Source organism: Triturus cristatus, chromosome 4_2 (genome assembly GCF_964204655.1).
Source record: "Triturus cristatus chromosome 4_2, aTriCri1.1, whole genome shotgun sequence".
NCBI classification, from domain to species: domain Eukaryota; kingdom Metazoa; phylum Chordata; class Amphibia; order Caudata; family Salamandridae; genus Triturus; species Triturus cristatus.
The window spans coordinates 643,552,603-643,570,968 of record NC_140586.1 but is presented as its reverse complement, the minus strand read 5'-3'; the positions used below and the strand labels follow the sequence as shown (position 1 = coordinate 643,570,968).

General features: G+C 44.1%; 1 protein-coding gene across 1 annotated transcript in view; it reads left to right on the top strand.

Annotated features, from left to right (window-relative positions):
- Positions 1-18,366, top strand: part of PDE4B (phosphodiesterase 4B) — a 1,470,628-nt gene that overhangs the window by 332,517 nt on the left and 1,119,745 nt on the right. Inside the window, exon 2 of the mRNA XM_085602355.1 lies at positions 1,452-1,551. Within this exon, the coding sequence (XP_085458481.1) occupies positions 1,507-1,551 (45 nt within the window). The 5' untranslated portion in view covers positions 1,452-1,506. The remainder of the gene's footprint in view (positions 1-1,451; positions 1,552-18,366) is intronic.

Here is an 18,366-nt window from a genome sequence, read left to right as displayed (position 1 = left end):
TATACTGCAATTTTATAAATGAATTGTGAGTTTCTCGTGAAATGTTAATCGACCATGAAATAAAATAATGGTCACTAGAACATTTTGTATTATCTTGTTATGTGTTTTATATGTTACACGTTTTTTTTCAACCATCAAAATATCTACTGAAAGCAGTTATGCAAAATGGTTGATATAATTTACACAAATAACAGAAAATAAACACCAAATTGATTCCATGAAAAATGAGTTTTGAAACCACTGCCGAAAGGACATAATAAGAATTTTTTCACATTGTAACGCCTCCAAATTCACTGCTTATGCACATCAGACACGCCCTTAGCCTGCAGTAAAAAGCTTTCCTTAGAATGCATGAGGCATGGCCTGCAAACATGCTTTCTAGCTAGTATCCTGATCCCACTACCCACCTGGGCATGGCCTGCATGCAACTTTATTCAGTGGGCGCTGGACAATGAGCATGATCTGTACCCTGGGCCAGTGCTCAGTACCCCTGCCCTCAGTACGCAGTGGACGCTTGGCACAGCACATGGTCCTTTCAGTTATAGCCAGCATTAATAATGGTATGTAAATGTCACTTTTTATGACTTGTCGGTACCTAAACAAGCACAACTTTGAAACCCTTACGCTGTGCTCCCCGACTCAACTTCCTAGTCGAACCGAACTTTCCCATGGCCTTCCAAAATCCAGAAGGCTGACTCTAGCTCTGCCCTGGCCATTCTGCCCCTTCAGTCGAAGTGGGCCAAACATCCTCATTCAGGAGCACACAGGAATCTGCTGCCAAATTGGTATTGCAATTTGTGCATAATTAATAATGTACATATATATAATGCACATTTTTCAATTCAAAACTGGGTGAAACAAGTTTTATCACAGCGTTATCCCAATTTTGATCTAGGGGATCACAATGATGAGGGGGTACCACACCCACGAAAACTATGAGCCATGTCGAATATTTTTTTCCCCAATCTGTATTTAATCCGGTCATTCAAATGAGCCCCACATGTTTCATTGAGAGGAAAATCAACAGATACATATAATGCAGCGCGTGGGTTGAAGATAAGGCCTTTCTTCGAAGAAAAAGGCAGGATTTGCCCGCACGTGATGACAAAATGATATCCTTCAATGATGTCAACACCGATAAATGCTCAGGGTTTCAAACAAAAACTACACGCTTTAACGCCATTGTAGTTCAAACATTGCCATAAAGAAAATGCATTTTCAGCTTTCATATATTCTGATCTTTTCATGGGATTGACAGAATGTGGATGAAATATCTTAATATTCTCATGTTTGCTTTTCTACTGGCATCTTAACATAAATTGCGAGTGTCTCTAATTCTAGTGACTTGTGAAGATGCAATCTATCACATTGCGGGGTGCATTTTAGCTTATTTTTTATATTTTTATAAGTATTTGTAATATTTATTTTACATATTTCTTTTTGTTTTAAAGGTCGTGGAACGCTGGGTGCTGCCGCTCCACTCTGGCTGCTCCTTAACTAATCGTGATGATGAAGAAAAGCAGGAGTGCGATGGCAGTGGTCGCAGAGGATGTAAGTTTTTACAGATGTGCGCCTGTCGCCTGGTAGAATTGCCGGATGTCTCCTGTGAACACACTTAGGGAACCAGGGGCGTAACACAGGCCCCTGCAGCCCCTGCAGTGCGGGGGGCCCCAAGCTCCAGGGGGCCCCCTCAGCACAACACTCTTGCCAGAGAGCTCTTAATTGAGCCCGGAGGGGGCCCCTTCACGTTCCTTGCAGGGAGGCCCCCTCAATTTTCATTACGCCAGTGTAGGGAACAGCCATGCCCAGAGCATTAGTCTGACAAATGCATTAGGCTCTGACTTGTATAATTTATTCGGGGAACTTTAGTGCCTTTATTCTCTGCCACCAATTTTCAAACGAGTCACGAGCCTTATTTCTCACTTCTTCTCCACTTGATTGAATTCAGGAATGGGTAATCTTGTCAGACGATTACCTCCATTACTTTAATTGTTTTGTTGCTGGGTTTCTTTCCTCACACAAAGGCCCTTTGGATGATGATCAAAGTTGCATGCATAGAATACCGCAAAGCAGCGTCGTGCTTTTTCTCTCAGAGTTCAGCCTGAATTTGAGCATGATTCATGGGAAGGCTTTTCTGTGTCCTGAAGAGGGTCTGGCTCAATCGGATGTGTGTCAGTATCGCATTACAGCCTCTCAGGGGAGAAACCCCCCAGGCCCACTCCTTTTTTTAATTACCCTTACCCTATTTTGTTTTAAGCATCCTTACCCTTAATTTATGTAACCCTTGTCTTATTTCTGATGCAGTTTTACATAAGGTCAGGGACTCACTACTGTGACCCACAATGTAGTTTAACCAATGTAGTGGTGTACCTCAGTTCAACCCTATATTCAAGACTGAGGACCAGATTTACTAACATTTTTGCGTTGTGGTTAAGCCTCTTTTTTTGATGCATCACCTTGCGTGGCTTTGTAAAGCATCGGGTAGGCGTTACATGGGTGGAGCATGGACGTTCCCATGCATCCACCCATGTATTTTGGCAGAAACCGAGAGAGGCATATCTAGACAACATTTTTTTGTTTCTCCCTGTTACTTCCTCTTTCCGTGTGTGCACACATAGATAGAATAATTTGCCTCTAAGGGTGGTTTTTGTGCAGGAAGGGATACGCAGGGAAACCCCGGGCAGCAAGTTGCCTTGCTGCGTTGTGTTGCATGAATGGTTAGTACATCTGGGACTCAGTGATGGGATGGTCCTTTGTTCATGAATCACCAACTATGATTAAACAGGTAAATACATATATTGAGTTCCACATATGCTACAAAGACCTGCAAGTAATCTACAGTCACATAATTGATTTACAGCAGGGCTTAATGAGCCATTCAGAGGTTGATAAGATATAATTCTTTGGAGTTTAATAACAATAACACTTGGTATTTAGTTATCTGTTAATGTTTTTATATAGTGTGTAAAAGGCTTGAAAGCATGAGGCTGCTTTACAACTAAAAGGAGAAAAATTAAAAACAATAAAACAAATGTACTCAGCAAAGTTATTAAATCTAACAAGCAGGTAAATAATGTAGGACACTCTATAACATCAGGCATCAAAAGTAAGAGAAAGATAATTTTGCAGATGTAACCAAGAAAACAACAGGACTATCATGTAAACTCAAAAAGACCTAGAGACCAAAATGGCTAAATGAATGGAGGAGCAAAGTAATGAACAAATAGAAAATGTTTGAGTTCAGATTCGAACATATGCAGCAAAGCAGTGGTGCAGACTGAAGGTGAAATAGCATTCTAGACTTTGGGACCAAATCTGGACAATGCTTGGTTTACATTGTGTTTTTAGTTAAAGACTTGTTTCAAGGCTGAGAGTGTCTGATCTTCAAAGCTCAGTTTCTTCAGCTTCCTGGTTTAGTAGGCTGAGTGATCAGAGTATAAAAAATTGCATTTTAGGCAACTGAGTTTGTAGGTTCATCAGCCATCATTTGGATACCTGGCAAAGAGTTGAGTACAAGGGTGATATGATCAGGGTGGCTTTTCCCAAATACTGAGCGAGCAGTGGCATGAATGGTAGGTTTCAGTGGAGCAAGATGAGTTTTTTGAATGCCAGTGAGGATTGCATTACTTATAATCAAATGTAGTACCAACACTTTGGTCACTTTCTTGAGTACTTGTTCTCTGAGGAGAGGCTTGATTCCATGAGTCAATCAATGTTGGTGATTCGCACTGTTGGTCATGGTGTCTACGGCAAAGCCTAAGGATCTGATGTTGTTAATGATGAATAAAGTGCAGGCTTAGATTTTGCTTGGGGCAAGCCATTTCTTTAATGAAGTAGCATCACGTTGAGACCATGTAGGGAAGAGTTCAGTTTTATTGCCATTGGACTTAAGTTGGTGCGCAGTTGTCCATATTTGGATATTCTTATGGGTCGAGGCTAACAGAGAAATATCTTGGAGTGGAGGCCTTTAAAGAAGTGATATGTGCCATCAGCATACAGGTGAAGCTGATATGAGTGACCTGAATCTTTGATCACATACCCAATGGTTAAAAAAAGCGAGTAAAAAGTGCAGGAGCAAGGACAGACCCTTGGGGACCTATCGAGGGAAAAGCACAGGAGTAAGTTGTCAATTTTAATCACTTGAGATTCAAGAGAGAGGATATGAATCAGTTTAGAACCTTGCTTTCAATTCTCATATGTTCTTTAAGTGTGTGAAGAAGTATGCAATATTGTCAAAGACAACCGAGAAGACAAATAGTATCAGCAGGCAAGAGTCATCTATGTCTTGAATATGTAGGGTGTCATCAATGATTTGTAGGATAGCTGTTTCTGTACTGCAGCTAGCCATGAAGCCAGACTGGATATTTTCAAGCAGATTATTACAAGTCGCTTCAGTTGTTTATTGACACTTCTTTCCAATAATTTGTCGAAGAAAGGTAGATCTGAGATAGGTTGGAAATTGCTCAGGTCGTCAGTGTCAGCAGAAGCTTTTATTTTTGAAGGGCTGTAAATTGGCCTTAATGAAAAAGTCAGTGAACAGTTCTTCAGAAGGAGAGAGACTGATCAGGTTAGCCCAGCGAGGCCTCAAGGTGAGGCACATCTCTTTGGCTAGCTTAATTGGTAGTGAGTCTCAGGCATCACTGGAGGTTTTTTTTTGGGAGATAATGCAGAGTTCAGTCTGTGAAATTCATTTAAAACTAGACCAGACATTTTGAGATTTCTTTGTAGGTGAGTGGAGAGGGATTACTGGGAAGGGGCTGAAGGATACCTCAATAACTTTGACTTTAAACATCAAAGAAACAGCTTCATGCTTCACATTTCTTTCCTAGGTCTGTCACGCTAGCAAATGAAGAGGTGACACATATCTGACATTTTGAAAACGTTTCTTAGTTCTTCTTGTGACAGATCCCATTCGTAAATGAATATATGATTATTTAGATTCAAATATTTGTTTTCTTTATAAATTATGGGTCCACAAATGTGTTGTAGGTTCGATTTGGATGGTTTAAGAGCACCAAGAGCATTCAGAGAACGCGAGGAGTGCACATTTCCTGATCTTGATTGCTTCTCTCTAACTATATGAAAATAATGTTTATTTAAATCAAAAGTCATCACCGTGTTAATATATTCTTGATCTGCACGTACACAGTAAAATAAAATAATTCCTTCTGGCACTGCAATCTCTTGTATGTCCCTTAGACCACAGAGAGTTTTATTTGCCTGTAAAGACAGCAGATGTTCATTAATCATCTGTGATGTTTTTGCCAAAGGCATTAAGTAAGTGTGGGAATAATTTCCATAATATGCATAAATGTAGAGGGTTGTTTACTGAGGTGCAGTATTCTGAAAAACAAAATGGCAATGAGTGTCTCGAAATCTCCTCAAAATTGAAAACTTGAGCTCCCTCAGTGTGTATTCCTGGTCAGGTGGTAGGTGGTGGTGGATTCACAGGTGGGGAGAGGAGTTGGCCTAACGGCTAGGGTGGTCGACCTCGAATCTTGGAAACTGGGTTTGAGTCTCAGCAATGAAGCTGTATATCCTGTGATTCTGAGCAAATCACTTAATCTCCCCGTGCCTAACAAAAATGAATGTGTGTCCTCATGTAACGTAACTGGTGCTATGTAAGGCTCTCTGATACCTGATTCGGGTCAAGTTCGCGCTATATGAAACTCTGCAAAAAAAAAAAGCTAATCTTTCAATACTGAAAGTCATCCTGCACACACTTTCTAGTCACACATTGCTACATCTAAAGCCCCTTTTTCATAATCCGGTGGTAAAAGTGTGTTTGGAGCAAGCAGTGCCTTAGATACCCACCAAGAACATAAAATAGCAACAGTCAAAAATATGTTGTGATCCAGCCAAAGGTGTCATAAGTTAATACACATAACTCAGAATTTCTCTGTATTAATGCATAAAATGCAGGCAGCACCATTCTGGAACATAGACCAGGGATGGGCTCTCTCTGTTTATGACTTGCGCTTATTAATGTTCATGCATTACCTCCTAGACATTCAGATATATTGCCTACTGGCGGTAGCCAGTAGGTAGCTATAGTTAGGACCATGTTTCCATAGGAAAAGCATGTATTGACTTGCCTATGTCTTTGGCACCATTTGACGAATCTTCCCAAAATTTTACAAAAAAAGTGTGCAGGGGATTTTTGTTGTGCATGGACATTTTTGGTGCGATCCATTAAGTGGGCACTGGGAAAAAGTGCATTTCCCATGCTCCATAGGGATTTTTGAACAGCTGGACAGAACCCCCAAATTTGCAGAAAGCTGGCTGTTGCACCAGAAAGAGTGTGTTTTGTTATTTGGTGTAAATCCGTTTCGTAGTTTTAAAGTTAACTAAAGAAAACTACATTTGTATATCTAGGGACGCGGATCCTCCGAGGAACCAACAGTCCCCATGCTGAAATGTGATTGGCTGCCAAACTTCAACCAGGAAGTGTTGGCAGCCATCTTGGGACTCGGCTTCAGCCGTCTCCCTTAAAAAAACAGTTAAAAAAAGAAAAAGGGGGCAGGGCAGGAATATCCTGCCCCCCTAGTGCTGGTCCTGGGATCCTCCTGGGACCCTGCAGGGCACAAAACCCTTTTTAAAAAACAAAATTGGCAGGAGTTGTGCTGGATCCGCAGTTCCCACAGGAAACAAAAAGAAGAAGGAGCACAGGTTCCTGCGATTCTCTACTGTTTAGCTCCCAGGTGGTCCAGGTCCCAGGGGATGCAGGATTAAAAAAAGGAGGGTGGCACACTGGGCCCCCTTTTTTTAGGCTCTTTTAAGCCTGGGGACCACCACCTCCCAGGAGAATTATTTTTAATTGGGGGGAGCTGTACGGACCGCAATCCAGAGGCAGGTTGATGCCCTGGGGACCATCACCTCCCGGGGTTAAATTAAATATACTGGGGGGCACACAAACCCCATGGGCGCTGGGGATCACCACCTACCCGGGGCCTATAATCTAATTGTAACTGAAAGGGGGGTCATATATGGCCCCGGGGACCACCACCTCCTCCCGGGGGCCAGCCCGTGCAGATCCAAGGAGGGAGGCCAAGTGGTTCCCCTCCTGGAGCCGGGACAATTATGTTTGCATTAGCTTGGTGGGAGGTCACAGCTCCCACCAAGCTAAAGCAAACACTCTGATTTCAGTGGGCTGGAGCTGCCTAACTGCCCCAACCCCCCCCCCCCCCCCACCCCCCACTGGAAGCAGAGGTTTCATCGCTTTCCCTGCCCACAGACATGCCGGCAGACAAAGAGATACAACTATTGCTCCTGCATGGACAGAGCTGCCATCCAGCAGCTCCCTCCATGCCGAAGCAATGCTGGCTCCCACAAGCTCCTGCCACAGTCACAGGAAAAAAGAGCAGAAAGTGACAATATATAATATAGATATATCTTACCCAGTGGCAGTTGCCCTGGGTAGTTATTGTTAGGTCAGTTGTTCCATAGGAAAAATACTTTTTGTGATACCAATACTTTTGGCTCCATTTGATGGGCCTCCACGAAACTTTCCAAAAAGGTGCTACTTTTCGACATTTTTGTGCATAGTAAGTTTTGTGATGATCCGTCAGGTGGGGACCGAGAAAAAAACGCATAATCCCCATGCCTTGTCTTTAGACTTCTTTAAGAGGAGGATTACGTCCGCTTTAAATACAGTGGCACCGCTCAGGTCAATCACTACCCCCAGAAAGTCACCTTCTGCCCCTTGGTTCTCGGCTGAACTTAGAATAGAAAAGATCAACTGCAAGAGGTTAGAGTGCTGCTGGAGAAATACCTACAATGCCTATGCCAAATTCCTATAAGGAAATGCTGAAGAATTTCCGCAAGTTGCTGCAGTCGACGAGGAGCAAATATTTGATTAGTCGCATAGAAGGTTCAGAGAACTCTGCAAGGGAAATTTTTAAGATTGTTAGATCTTTTACCAATTTAGCAGCGCCAGATGGCATCATCCACCCCTATCCCTCTCTGTGTACGAACCTGTCGGATTTCTTCAAGGAAAAAAATCCAAAAATTGTATTCCTCATTTGTGACTGGGGCAGAAGCTTTTGCTACGCAGCAACTTGTAACGTCTAACACCTCTAGCTCCTTCTAGGAATTTCTCCCTATAACAATTAAGGAATCATTGGCTGAACTTCTGAGACGCAAGTCAGGCTCTCCAGGAGATCCCTGTCCTCCCCACTTTTTAGATCATTTCCCATTTGTTTAACCCGGTACTGAACCACATTTATAACTCCTCTCTAAAAACTGGCACCTTCCAGGCCATCTGGAAACTTTTTATTACCATTTTTGAAGTAATCTAATACTGAACCAGCTGTGCTCAGCAATTTTCGACCGATTTCTCTCATGTCAGCACCCGCAAAAATCTTAGGGAAACTGGCTCAGCGACAGCTAGCTGATTTCATAGAGGTAAATGGACTCCTTCATGATTCTCAATTAGGGTTTCGCCCAGGTTACAGCTCTGAGACAGCCTTGGTTAAAGTGGCTGAATCTGTGAGAATGACTGTTAATGCTGGTTCATCGGCCATGTTAGTCTTGTGGGACCTATCAGCAGCATTCAACATGGTGGCACACTTGATCCTGCTGGAAAGATTAAATCAGCTTGGTGTCCGGGGGGTTGGCACTCTCCTGGATTCGGTCCTATCTTGAAGACCACTCAGTACAGGTTTTTCTCCGGCCATTTCAATCTACACTAAAACCTCGACTGTGTAGAGTGCCTCAGTGCACAGTAACTGCCTAAAATTAAATACAGATGAGACTGAGGTCTTGTTTTTTAGTCAGGCACCTCCTCCCCCTTCGTGCCTCTGGTGGCCTGTAGAGCTGGGTTCTCTGCTGGTTCCAGCGGACGCAGCAAGAAATCTTGGCGTTAGGAGGAACACAGATCTATCTTTTATGGCACAAGTATTGCAGATTTCTTCAGCGTGTTTTGGGAAGCTAAGAATTATGAGGAAATTCCTTTACTTGCTGCCAGAGGAGATCCGCAGGATCATAGTGCACACGCGGGTGACCTCACAGTTGGATTAAGCTAAGAGTCTAAATCTGGGGTTGCCAACCTACCTGATTCATAGACTATAGATGGTTCAGAATGACGTGGCAAGGCTAATTTGCCTGGTCCCTTTTTGTCATCATATCTCCCCCCATTTGAGACAGTAACATTGGCTCCCGGTGGCTAAGAGGATAGAATTTAAGGCGGTGACCTTTGCTTTCTGAGCCATCCATGACATGGGCCCAGGCTATCTCGAGCTAAGGCTCAGCCCATATCGACAGGAAAGGACTCTGCAATCTAACTACCAGCTTCCCTCAATATGCCAAGACTCGACAAGGGGGCAGGTCCTTCTAAGTCAGGACCGCAAGATTTTGCAACGCTCTGCCATCTCATTTGCCCCAGATAGAACATGAGTTTAGGAAAATCATAAAAACCTGTCTCATTTGGCAGGGGTTGTTCTGCTTGCTGGCTGTCCTCTCACTATAGTTCTGCTTAGCGCTGGGACACCTCTATTTGAGGTAGCTGTGCGCTTTATAAAGGATTATTGGTTGATTGATATTGATTGAAATAGGGCTACATCAAAAACTGCTGAACGTAATTAAACCAAATTTGGCAGAAAGCTATATCATGGCACGCAGATTGTGATTTCTCCTCAGAATCAGCTCGATACTCAAAATTGTCCACTTCTCGATAGTCCCAAATTCTTTATGCTGTTGTAGCACAGAAAGTTGAGATGATCATGTGAGGGAAGGGGAGGAATGGAAGGGAACAGTGAGATGGGAGACCTAAAATAACAAAAGACAATATTAGTTCTGCGCTACCTAAAAATCCTATAAACTATCCCCCTCTTTTATCCTTGTAATACTTGTAAGGAAATCAGTTTGAATCCCAGATGCCTTTAGGCTTTCCAGTGTTATGCTGTTATTGTGGGAGGCAGTGTCTACAAAGATAAACACACAATGATGATTGCTCTTTTTTCTTGAACCAATCTTAAAAAATGTAATTTTTCTCATTGGAATGACACATATGAGAGGAACCAGTGGATCACTTAATCTTCATAGGGGTATTTCTGCGATTGCTGGTGATCCATCTCACCAACCCTGTTAAAGCGATATCACTCACAATTATTATTTGCCCTTCCTCATTGTACCCAATGGAATACCAGAGTTTTACTTCACTATTAGGAGTGAGGGTATTCGCTGATGTTATCACAGCAAGACTGCATAATTGTACCTTAATATACAAATTGTTTCAGTGGCACAAGTCTCCCTACAGCAGAGTCCACCCACCTTGACCATTAATCACAAGCCCAAGGAGAGTCACCATTTGCTCCCAATGAGTGAACAAACAGATCCAGCTTGTAATGAGGCCTTTACAATTGCTCCATAATTCTTCCTCATTGTAGGGAAACCAAGCTTCGCCCGACCAGGGTGTACATACATTTGTCAGGCGTCTGTTATTGGTGCAGGTGCAACCTTACCCAACTGCAATCTTGAAATGCAGTGCTCCGATGCTGCTTTTCCTTCCTGTTTCACATGGCTGCGCGGATGATGCTTTCCTGCTGTCCTGCGACAATAACTTGCTGCGTCCAAAGTGCGGACCAGGTTTTATAATACGGCCCCTCCCAATGTGCCCCTTTGCTGACGCGTCTGAATTACAATAGGAGGCATCATGTGACTTTTAGTTCATTTCGCTTTGCATGCCACCCTTGCTGTTTATTTATCAGAACACATTTCACAATGGTGCTTCATAAAATATTGACATGCTATGGCTAAAAAGTACATTAGGCTATGGTGCACAGTTACACTTTTTTCTTCTCCTTCCATTTGGATGCTGGGGAATCTGATGTCTGCAGTGCACTTATTATGGCATGTGCTCCTATGTTTGTGTCACCAGAACTTAGCAGCATTAGGTGCTGGCCTGACAATCCGTTGTGTATTTTTTGAAAATTTTTTGTTAAAACATATATAAACAGATATCTTGCGAGAGTCCCTCAAACCCAACTGAAAAAAATAGATTATACTGATTGGCCCATGGAGCTTTTTTTCCCTTGGGGCAATTTGCTTATATGGGACTCAGACTCCCGGACAGCAAACACTTTGATTGGCTGCCAGCAATAAGAGCAAACTACAGGACTCGAGGCCTTAGCCCCCTGACCAGAACAAGCAAAAAAAATAATAATAAGGGAAGAGTACGGATACCCTGATCCGCTTTGCCCCATTGAGGGCACTCAGAGGGACCTCCTGGGGCAAACACAGAAGCGGCAAAAATCGCTGCAATCCTGCCAGGAACATAAAAAATATATATATATATATATATATATATATATATATATATATATATATATATATATAATATCACAAGGGTTGCCCTGGTGAGGAGGTCACTCCTGAAGGGGTACTGCACACAGCCACCGGTTTTTAGAAACGTTCAACCAGCCCTCCAAATCTCGTAGTGTGACTGCCATACGCGTTTCAAGCAAAGACTGCTCTTGTTCACTGGCTCTTTTCAATCAAACAAGGAGAGCGGTTTAAAGTGGAACATGTATTTATTCAAATGTATAGTCCCGCCCATGTGGGCGTCAGCAAAGCAGGGCATGCTGGTCTCTGTAGTACTGCCCATAGCTGCTTGGACAAAAGTTCCATCTAAAACCCGGTTGGGTATCGCTATCCAAATTGAAAAGTACACAAAATAATATTAACCCCAGTGGGCACGAAAAGATGAAGAGGCAGCTCACAGTCCTGTCAATATGAGCCCAGTAGCTAGGCCCCCTTCACTCCAGGCAGCGCTTGTCAATGCAGACGCGACGGAACCGCAAAGTAGCGGCAGGACCTCCTCGCGGCTAGGCTTGCTGCCATAACCAAAATCACAAGGGTTGCCCTGGTGAGGAGGTCACTCCTGAAGGGGTACTGCACACAGCCACAGTCACACTACGAGATTTGGAGGGCTGGTTGAACGTTTCTGCTGCCGGTGGCTGTGTGCAGTACCCCTTCAGGAGTGACCTCCTCACCAGGGCAACCCTTGTGATTATATATATATATATATATATATATATATTCACTGAAAAAACCATAGGTTTCACACACGTTATAGTTAGGAATTATCATTTACAAAACCTTGCAAATTCACTTAAAAAACCATAGGTTTCACACATGTTATAGTTAGCTGTACATTTCACTCGTAAAAAACCAATGAAATTCCACGTTATAGTTAGATCAGGTAACTATAACTTGCGCGCCCACAATAAACTGCTGATGACGTCACATAGTACATCACTCATGACATGGTCAGTGACATCACTCATGACATCAATGATGACATCTGAAATTACACATTGTGGATTGCGGTCACGCAAGTTATAGTTACCTGATCTAACTATAACGTGGAATTTCATTGGTTTTTTACGAGTGAAATGTACAGCTAACTATAACATGTGTGAAACCTATGGTTTTTTCAGTGAATTTGTACGTTTTTTTAAATGCTAAGTTATGTATTTATTTTTTATTTTTTTTTCTGGTTTTTCACTATGCGCACACCCTGCGCGCACGGTGCGCTTTGCGCACCGTGCGCGCGCTGTGGGCCCTCGGTCCGCTTCGCGCACCGAGCGCCCTCGTTGCGCATTCCATGCCACGCGCGCCTCGCCTTTTTTTACGCAGTAACATTTGTTTTTTTCTCCCTTGTGGGTCCTTTAATTTATTTAATAAATGTGATTGTTACTTCTTTATTTTATTTTTTACATTTTTTTTGCCGTGCGCGTACGGTAAGCTTACCGTACGCGTACCCCGCGATTTTTTTTAAAAATTATTAAATTTATTTTTCGTACTTTTGGGTCCTTCTTGGACCCCCTGACAAACACTAGGGGGTCTGCAACTATCTTCGTTGCCCCCGTTTCACGTTCCCCACCTTTGTTTCTCAGTGCAAGAGACAGAAAATGGCGGCCGACACTTCCTGATTTCGACCGATTCGAATGTTTACAGTCATGTAACCACCAATGAGAATTGAGCTCGCGCACGGCACCGTACGCGTACGGTAAGCTTACGGTAAGCGCACGGAGCGCGCTTACAGATATATATATTGATTTAAATGCTATTTTCTCAGGACCTACTGAACAGATTTACACCAGACCTACAAAAGGCACATCCTTGACCTGAGGACTACCTCTCTGCCAAATTTCAAGTAATTCTGTTCAGCCGTTCGGGCTGTAGCTGTGTCTAAAGGTCCTATGGAAAAATGCATGGGGAAAAAGTGTTTTGGGACCCCCCTTTTTTCTCAGCCCCCGCTTGACGAATCCCCCCGAGACTTTCAGGGTAGGAGCGGAGCGTAGCGCCCCATTAGTTTTGAAAATTTCGCGAGGATTCGTCGACCGGCGCCAAAGTTATTCCAAATAGAATGTTGCGGACTTCCTATGGAAACACGGTCCTAACTATAACTATCTACTGGCGACCGCCAGTAGATAATATATATATATATATATATATATATGTATATATATATATATATATATATATATATATATATATAGACTGGGCCACTTTGTTTTATTAAAGGGAGATGGGCATGAAGACCCCATACGGACACACCCGGTGCAGCACTTACCTGGGCAATGAACTCTGGGGCTTGTAGTTCCTATGAACTACAAGCAGTGAGCAGATACCTTACGAGGGGGTGTGGCGATTTCCACCCAATGGAACAGTGGCAGGGTGATTTTAAACGGGTGAAGGAGTCTCCAGAAACATTGATGGCATCTGAGGAAGGCCGACATGCGGCCGAAATGCATTATGCCTGTACATCAAATAAAGAGCTTCCACCAGATTCCCCGCTGTGGCCTCTGCTTCTTCGCTCGCTGGAGGATTGCTGTGATGTTTTGCGCGGTTTCCAGAAACGCGCTACAGGGGCCCCGTTCTTCAAAGTGGCCTGGGCTCATCTGGTCTCTGCTTCGGCGGCTTTCTTCGTATCCAAGGTATTGGAATAGCCCGAGGCCCGCCTCTCTACACGATGGAATCCAGGGCGGCTACAGCGCAGTCCGTGATTACACGGAGGATCGGAATGCATTGTCTTCCTGACCCCTGCCCGGCTGACATCTGTTTCTGGGGGGCTGGAACGTTTGGGGACTGGAGGAAGCACTGAGTGATCTTAATTACTGGACATTGACTTTATTCACACCGCGACCTTCCCGCACATTGCAAAATCCATACGGACACACCCGGTGCAGCACTTACCTGGGCAATGAACTCTGGGGCTTGTAGTTCCTATGAACTACAAGCAGTGAGCAGATACCTTACGAGGGGGTGTGGCGATTTCCACCCAATGGAACAGTGGCAGGGTGATTTTAAACGGGTGAAGGAGTCTCCAGAAACATTGATGGCATCTGAGGAAGGCCGACATGCGGCCGAAATACATTATGCCTGTACATCAAATAAAGAGCTTCCACCAGATTCCCCGCTGTGGCCTCTGCTTCTTCGCTCGCTGGAGGAGTTGCTGTGATATATATATATATATATATATAGACTGGGCCACTTTGTTTTATTAAAGGGAGATGGGCATGAAGACCCCCTCTATAGCCTTTATAGGCCCCCAGGGATCCCACCCCACCCCTGAGGCTGAAACTAGTGAATAAGGAGAGGGGGGTTGTTCAGCCCTACTCAAGCCAAAACAGGTCCCGGAGTGCCTACTCTGGGGGCCAGATTTATTGCATATGGGGAGAGAGGGTTGCTTTGCCTACTCCCACATCACAGGCCCTGGTGCTGAAATTTGTCAAAATGGAGACGGACCTTACATCTCCTTTCCTAAGCATCCAAAGACCCCATCTCCAGAGGCCGCTAAACTAATTAAATGGGAGGAGAGCCTTGCAGCCTCCCTCCATGATACATTAATGGCCCTGGGCACCCCATCACCGACTCTCCTTGCTTTGGATAACCTATTGGGGGACAGGAATGTCAGCTATCTGCTGATAATTGGTGGTGACTTTAATGTTACATTCGAACCACTTGATTGGGTCGAGTCCCTTGACGTGTCTGAAGAGGACAAAGTTTGGAGGGTACCCTCATTGGAATTACCCCCAATCAAAAAATGGTCCCATGCTGCCCTCCAACTGAACGGAATCTCCCTGGAATACAGGCTAAGGGCTACCAATGGACGAACCAATTCCAACAGAAGTGGTGGGGTCACCTTCATAGGAACAAAGGGGTCAAGTTGGATCGACTATATATTAGTGGATCTGACCCTGTGGCCTCAAGTCTAGGACATGTTTATACACCAGGCCTGCGACAGTGATCACAGCTCCCTACACTTATCTATTAGCCATCTCTAGAGGAGTATTCAGCAGGACTCTACTGCCCCACTATGCACAAGGGATTTGAGTGCCACAAATGATAAGCGTTGTCTTAAATCTCCCATGCTCCTGGCTGCCGAACTTAAAATGCAAACGATCAATTAATTTCTAGCCAAGCATTTAGCGATATTAGAACCAGCAAGTAGCGACTCTCACTCCTTGAACACCTGTAGTGCCCTTCACGGAGCCTTCTTCGAGCAATTGGCTACCTTCTTTTACATTCCCTTTTCCAAGACCAGATTCTTCCGGGGTAGCCGCCTTGGAGCAAATCCATGGTACAATAGATACTGTAGGCTTGCTAGAGCAAGATTGACCACAGCTATTAAAAATAGGGACCAAGTTAGCATCCGTGACTGCAGAAGAGCCTATAAACAGGTACAGGGCATAGCCAAAAAGCTATGGGATGAAGGGAGATGGGAAGAGCTAGAGGAGGCTTTTGGTCATCCTGACCCTCGACAATTCTGGCTGTTAGTGGCCAAGACAAATTTTGAACCCAACCCTCCCCTGGTCAACAACATTACATCATTAGAATGGTACAATCATTTTAGTGAGCTATATTCTTTAGGTAATACTACAGATGGTTTTCGGATGCCCCCCAGCTTGGACGCCCAATGTAGCATAATTGTATTTACCAAGAAAGAGATTATGAGCTCCTTAGAAGCCATTATACCTGCTAAAGCCCCAGGCCCAGATGGCATCCCAGGCGATCTCTTCCGCGCTGACAGGGCGAACTGGGCAACTTATTTTATGAACCTGGCCAATGACATTGCTGGAGGAGGAAAGATTCCGGACTCATCGAAGGGGGCAGAAGTGATTCCAATCTTCAAAAAAGGGGACAGGTCTAAGCCCTCCAACTACCGCCCAATTAGCATGATAGATTGCGCTCAAAAGGTCTTCTGTCGCTCGCTTTTAACTAAAATCCAAACCTGGATGGATGAGAAGAACATCCTCTCTCCCTGATAGGCAGGCTTTCGACGGAAGACCAGCACTATTGACCAGGCTTTTCGGCTTCTCTTGCTATATTGGAAGGTGGTTGTGTTGGGCAAAGGCAGCTTTTATCTTGCCTTTATAGACCTCAAAACCACCTTCGACCTTGTCCCCACAGACCAACTCTGGCAAACCCTCATGAATATGGGAATGCCCCTCGAAATTTTAAACCCTTTGGTCAGGTTGCATGATGATAACTTTGCACGTGTGAGGTGGGGCAACCAGGGGCAACTTACCGACACAATTAGGATCCAGCGCGGGGTACGCCAAGGGTGCGCTTTGGCCCCTACCCTTTTTTCTCTTTATGTCAACCAGATTGTCGACCTTTTATGTTCAACTCCAGCTGAAGCCCCTTCGTTGGCGAACGAGAAGATAGCTACTTTGCTGTTCGCTTATGATACCCTTTGGTATCTAAAACTCCTATGGGTCTTCAGAAGCTCCTGGACAAATGTAAGGCTTTCTGTGATGCAAGGGGCTTGGTTATTAATACCCTCAAAACCAAGTTGATGATAATGAACCCTCGTAAATCCTTTAAATGGAACCTGGTCCTAGATAATGTCCCTTTGGAGAGGGTTAGCTCCTTTGAATATTTGGGCAAAGTGGTCTCCGATAGCATGACCTGGAACAACCAGTTGAACAAGGCGTCCCCAAAATTCTCTCAGTAAGCAGGGGCATTGTGGCGCAATATTTGTTTATCATATACGAAGCCCATAGCCCCAGCTCTTAAACTCTATAGCTCAACGGTTGTCAGTAGTGTACTCTATGGGGCAGAACTGTGGGGTCTGGTGAACGCAAGGAAATTAACAACAGTTGAAAACAAGTTTCTTGGGAGTCTTGTAGCCCTGCCCCAAAGCACCCCCCTCCTTCCTTTGAAACTGGACCTGGGAGTTAGGTCTATACATGACCAAGCGAGTCTGCGCCCCTTGCTTTTTTGGTATAGGTTGGTCAATACACCCGACCTGGCCTCTTATGTTGCTGCTTTTAACGAAGTGTCCGCCCTAGACAGGAACAAACAAATTGGGTGTATAAAATATGTTCGGGCAGCAATTGGCCTCCTTAATGAGCCTGCTAGCTCTCCACCACGGTACTCAAAGGACCAGCTAAAGCGTCAATATTGTCTATGGGTACAACAGACCACCTATTCGAGGATTTGTCATGGTTGTTTAACCAATGTTTTTTTAGACATAAAATCCTCAAAATACCTTGAGAAATATCTTGATATCATCAAAGTGCCTGGGGACAGGAAATTGTATACCCAGTTTAGGTTTGGCTGCTTACCCATCAATGCCTTTACCAACCTTTGGCTAAACAACACAGCCAGCCCAAGGGATGCCCATCCTGTCCCGACCCAAACGAAACTGTGGGCCATGTTTTCTTTGCATGTCCAGCCTACGACAGTCCAAGAAGGAATTGGTTGGTCCCACTATGCAGACAGTTGGGGACCCATAGCCATCTTGACGCACAACGAATTTAAAGATCGGATACGAGACCATCCTTTGTATGTGCCATTGCAAAACATCTTGGCCGGTTCTGGGCCATTAGGCGAAGGCTCCTGTCCCTTTTTCCTTGTGCCAGGGATCAGCTGTAGTAAAAATCTTATGACATGAGTGTGCTTTAATCCCCTGGATCCTGTTTTTAACTTCCTTCTCCAAGTTTTTATCAAAATCTTCTTAAATTGTGGATATTGTTAGTCATTATTGCACCCGCACTTTATTCCTGTTTTATTCTTTTTACTTGATTTTTAATTGAGTACACTCATAGAAATGTTGCATCTTAGCGATTTCCCCGGTGTTTACAATTCTCATTATGTGATACTTGACCATTTGAACCTGGTGTTTTAAATATCTACTTTTACTTATGTTAATTGTATCATGGACTCCATTGCTAAGGAAGAAAATGTGTGTATTTTTTATGGTTTTACAACCGAAATAAAGATTATGAAGTGCTACATTAATGGCCCTGGGCACCCCATCCCCTGGGTCCAGCTTACTAGCTATGTCCTGGGGAGCTCACCCCTTGGGACATTGCAGTTTCTCTGCCTGTAGTGATGTGGGCAAGGAAACCTATG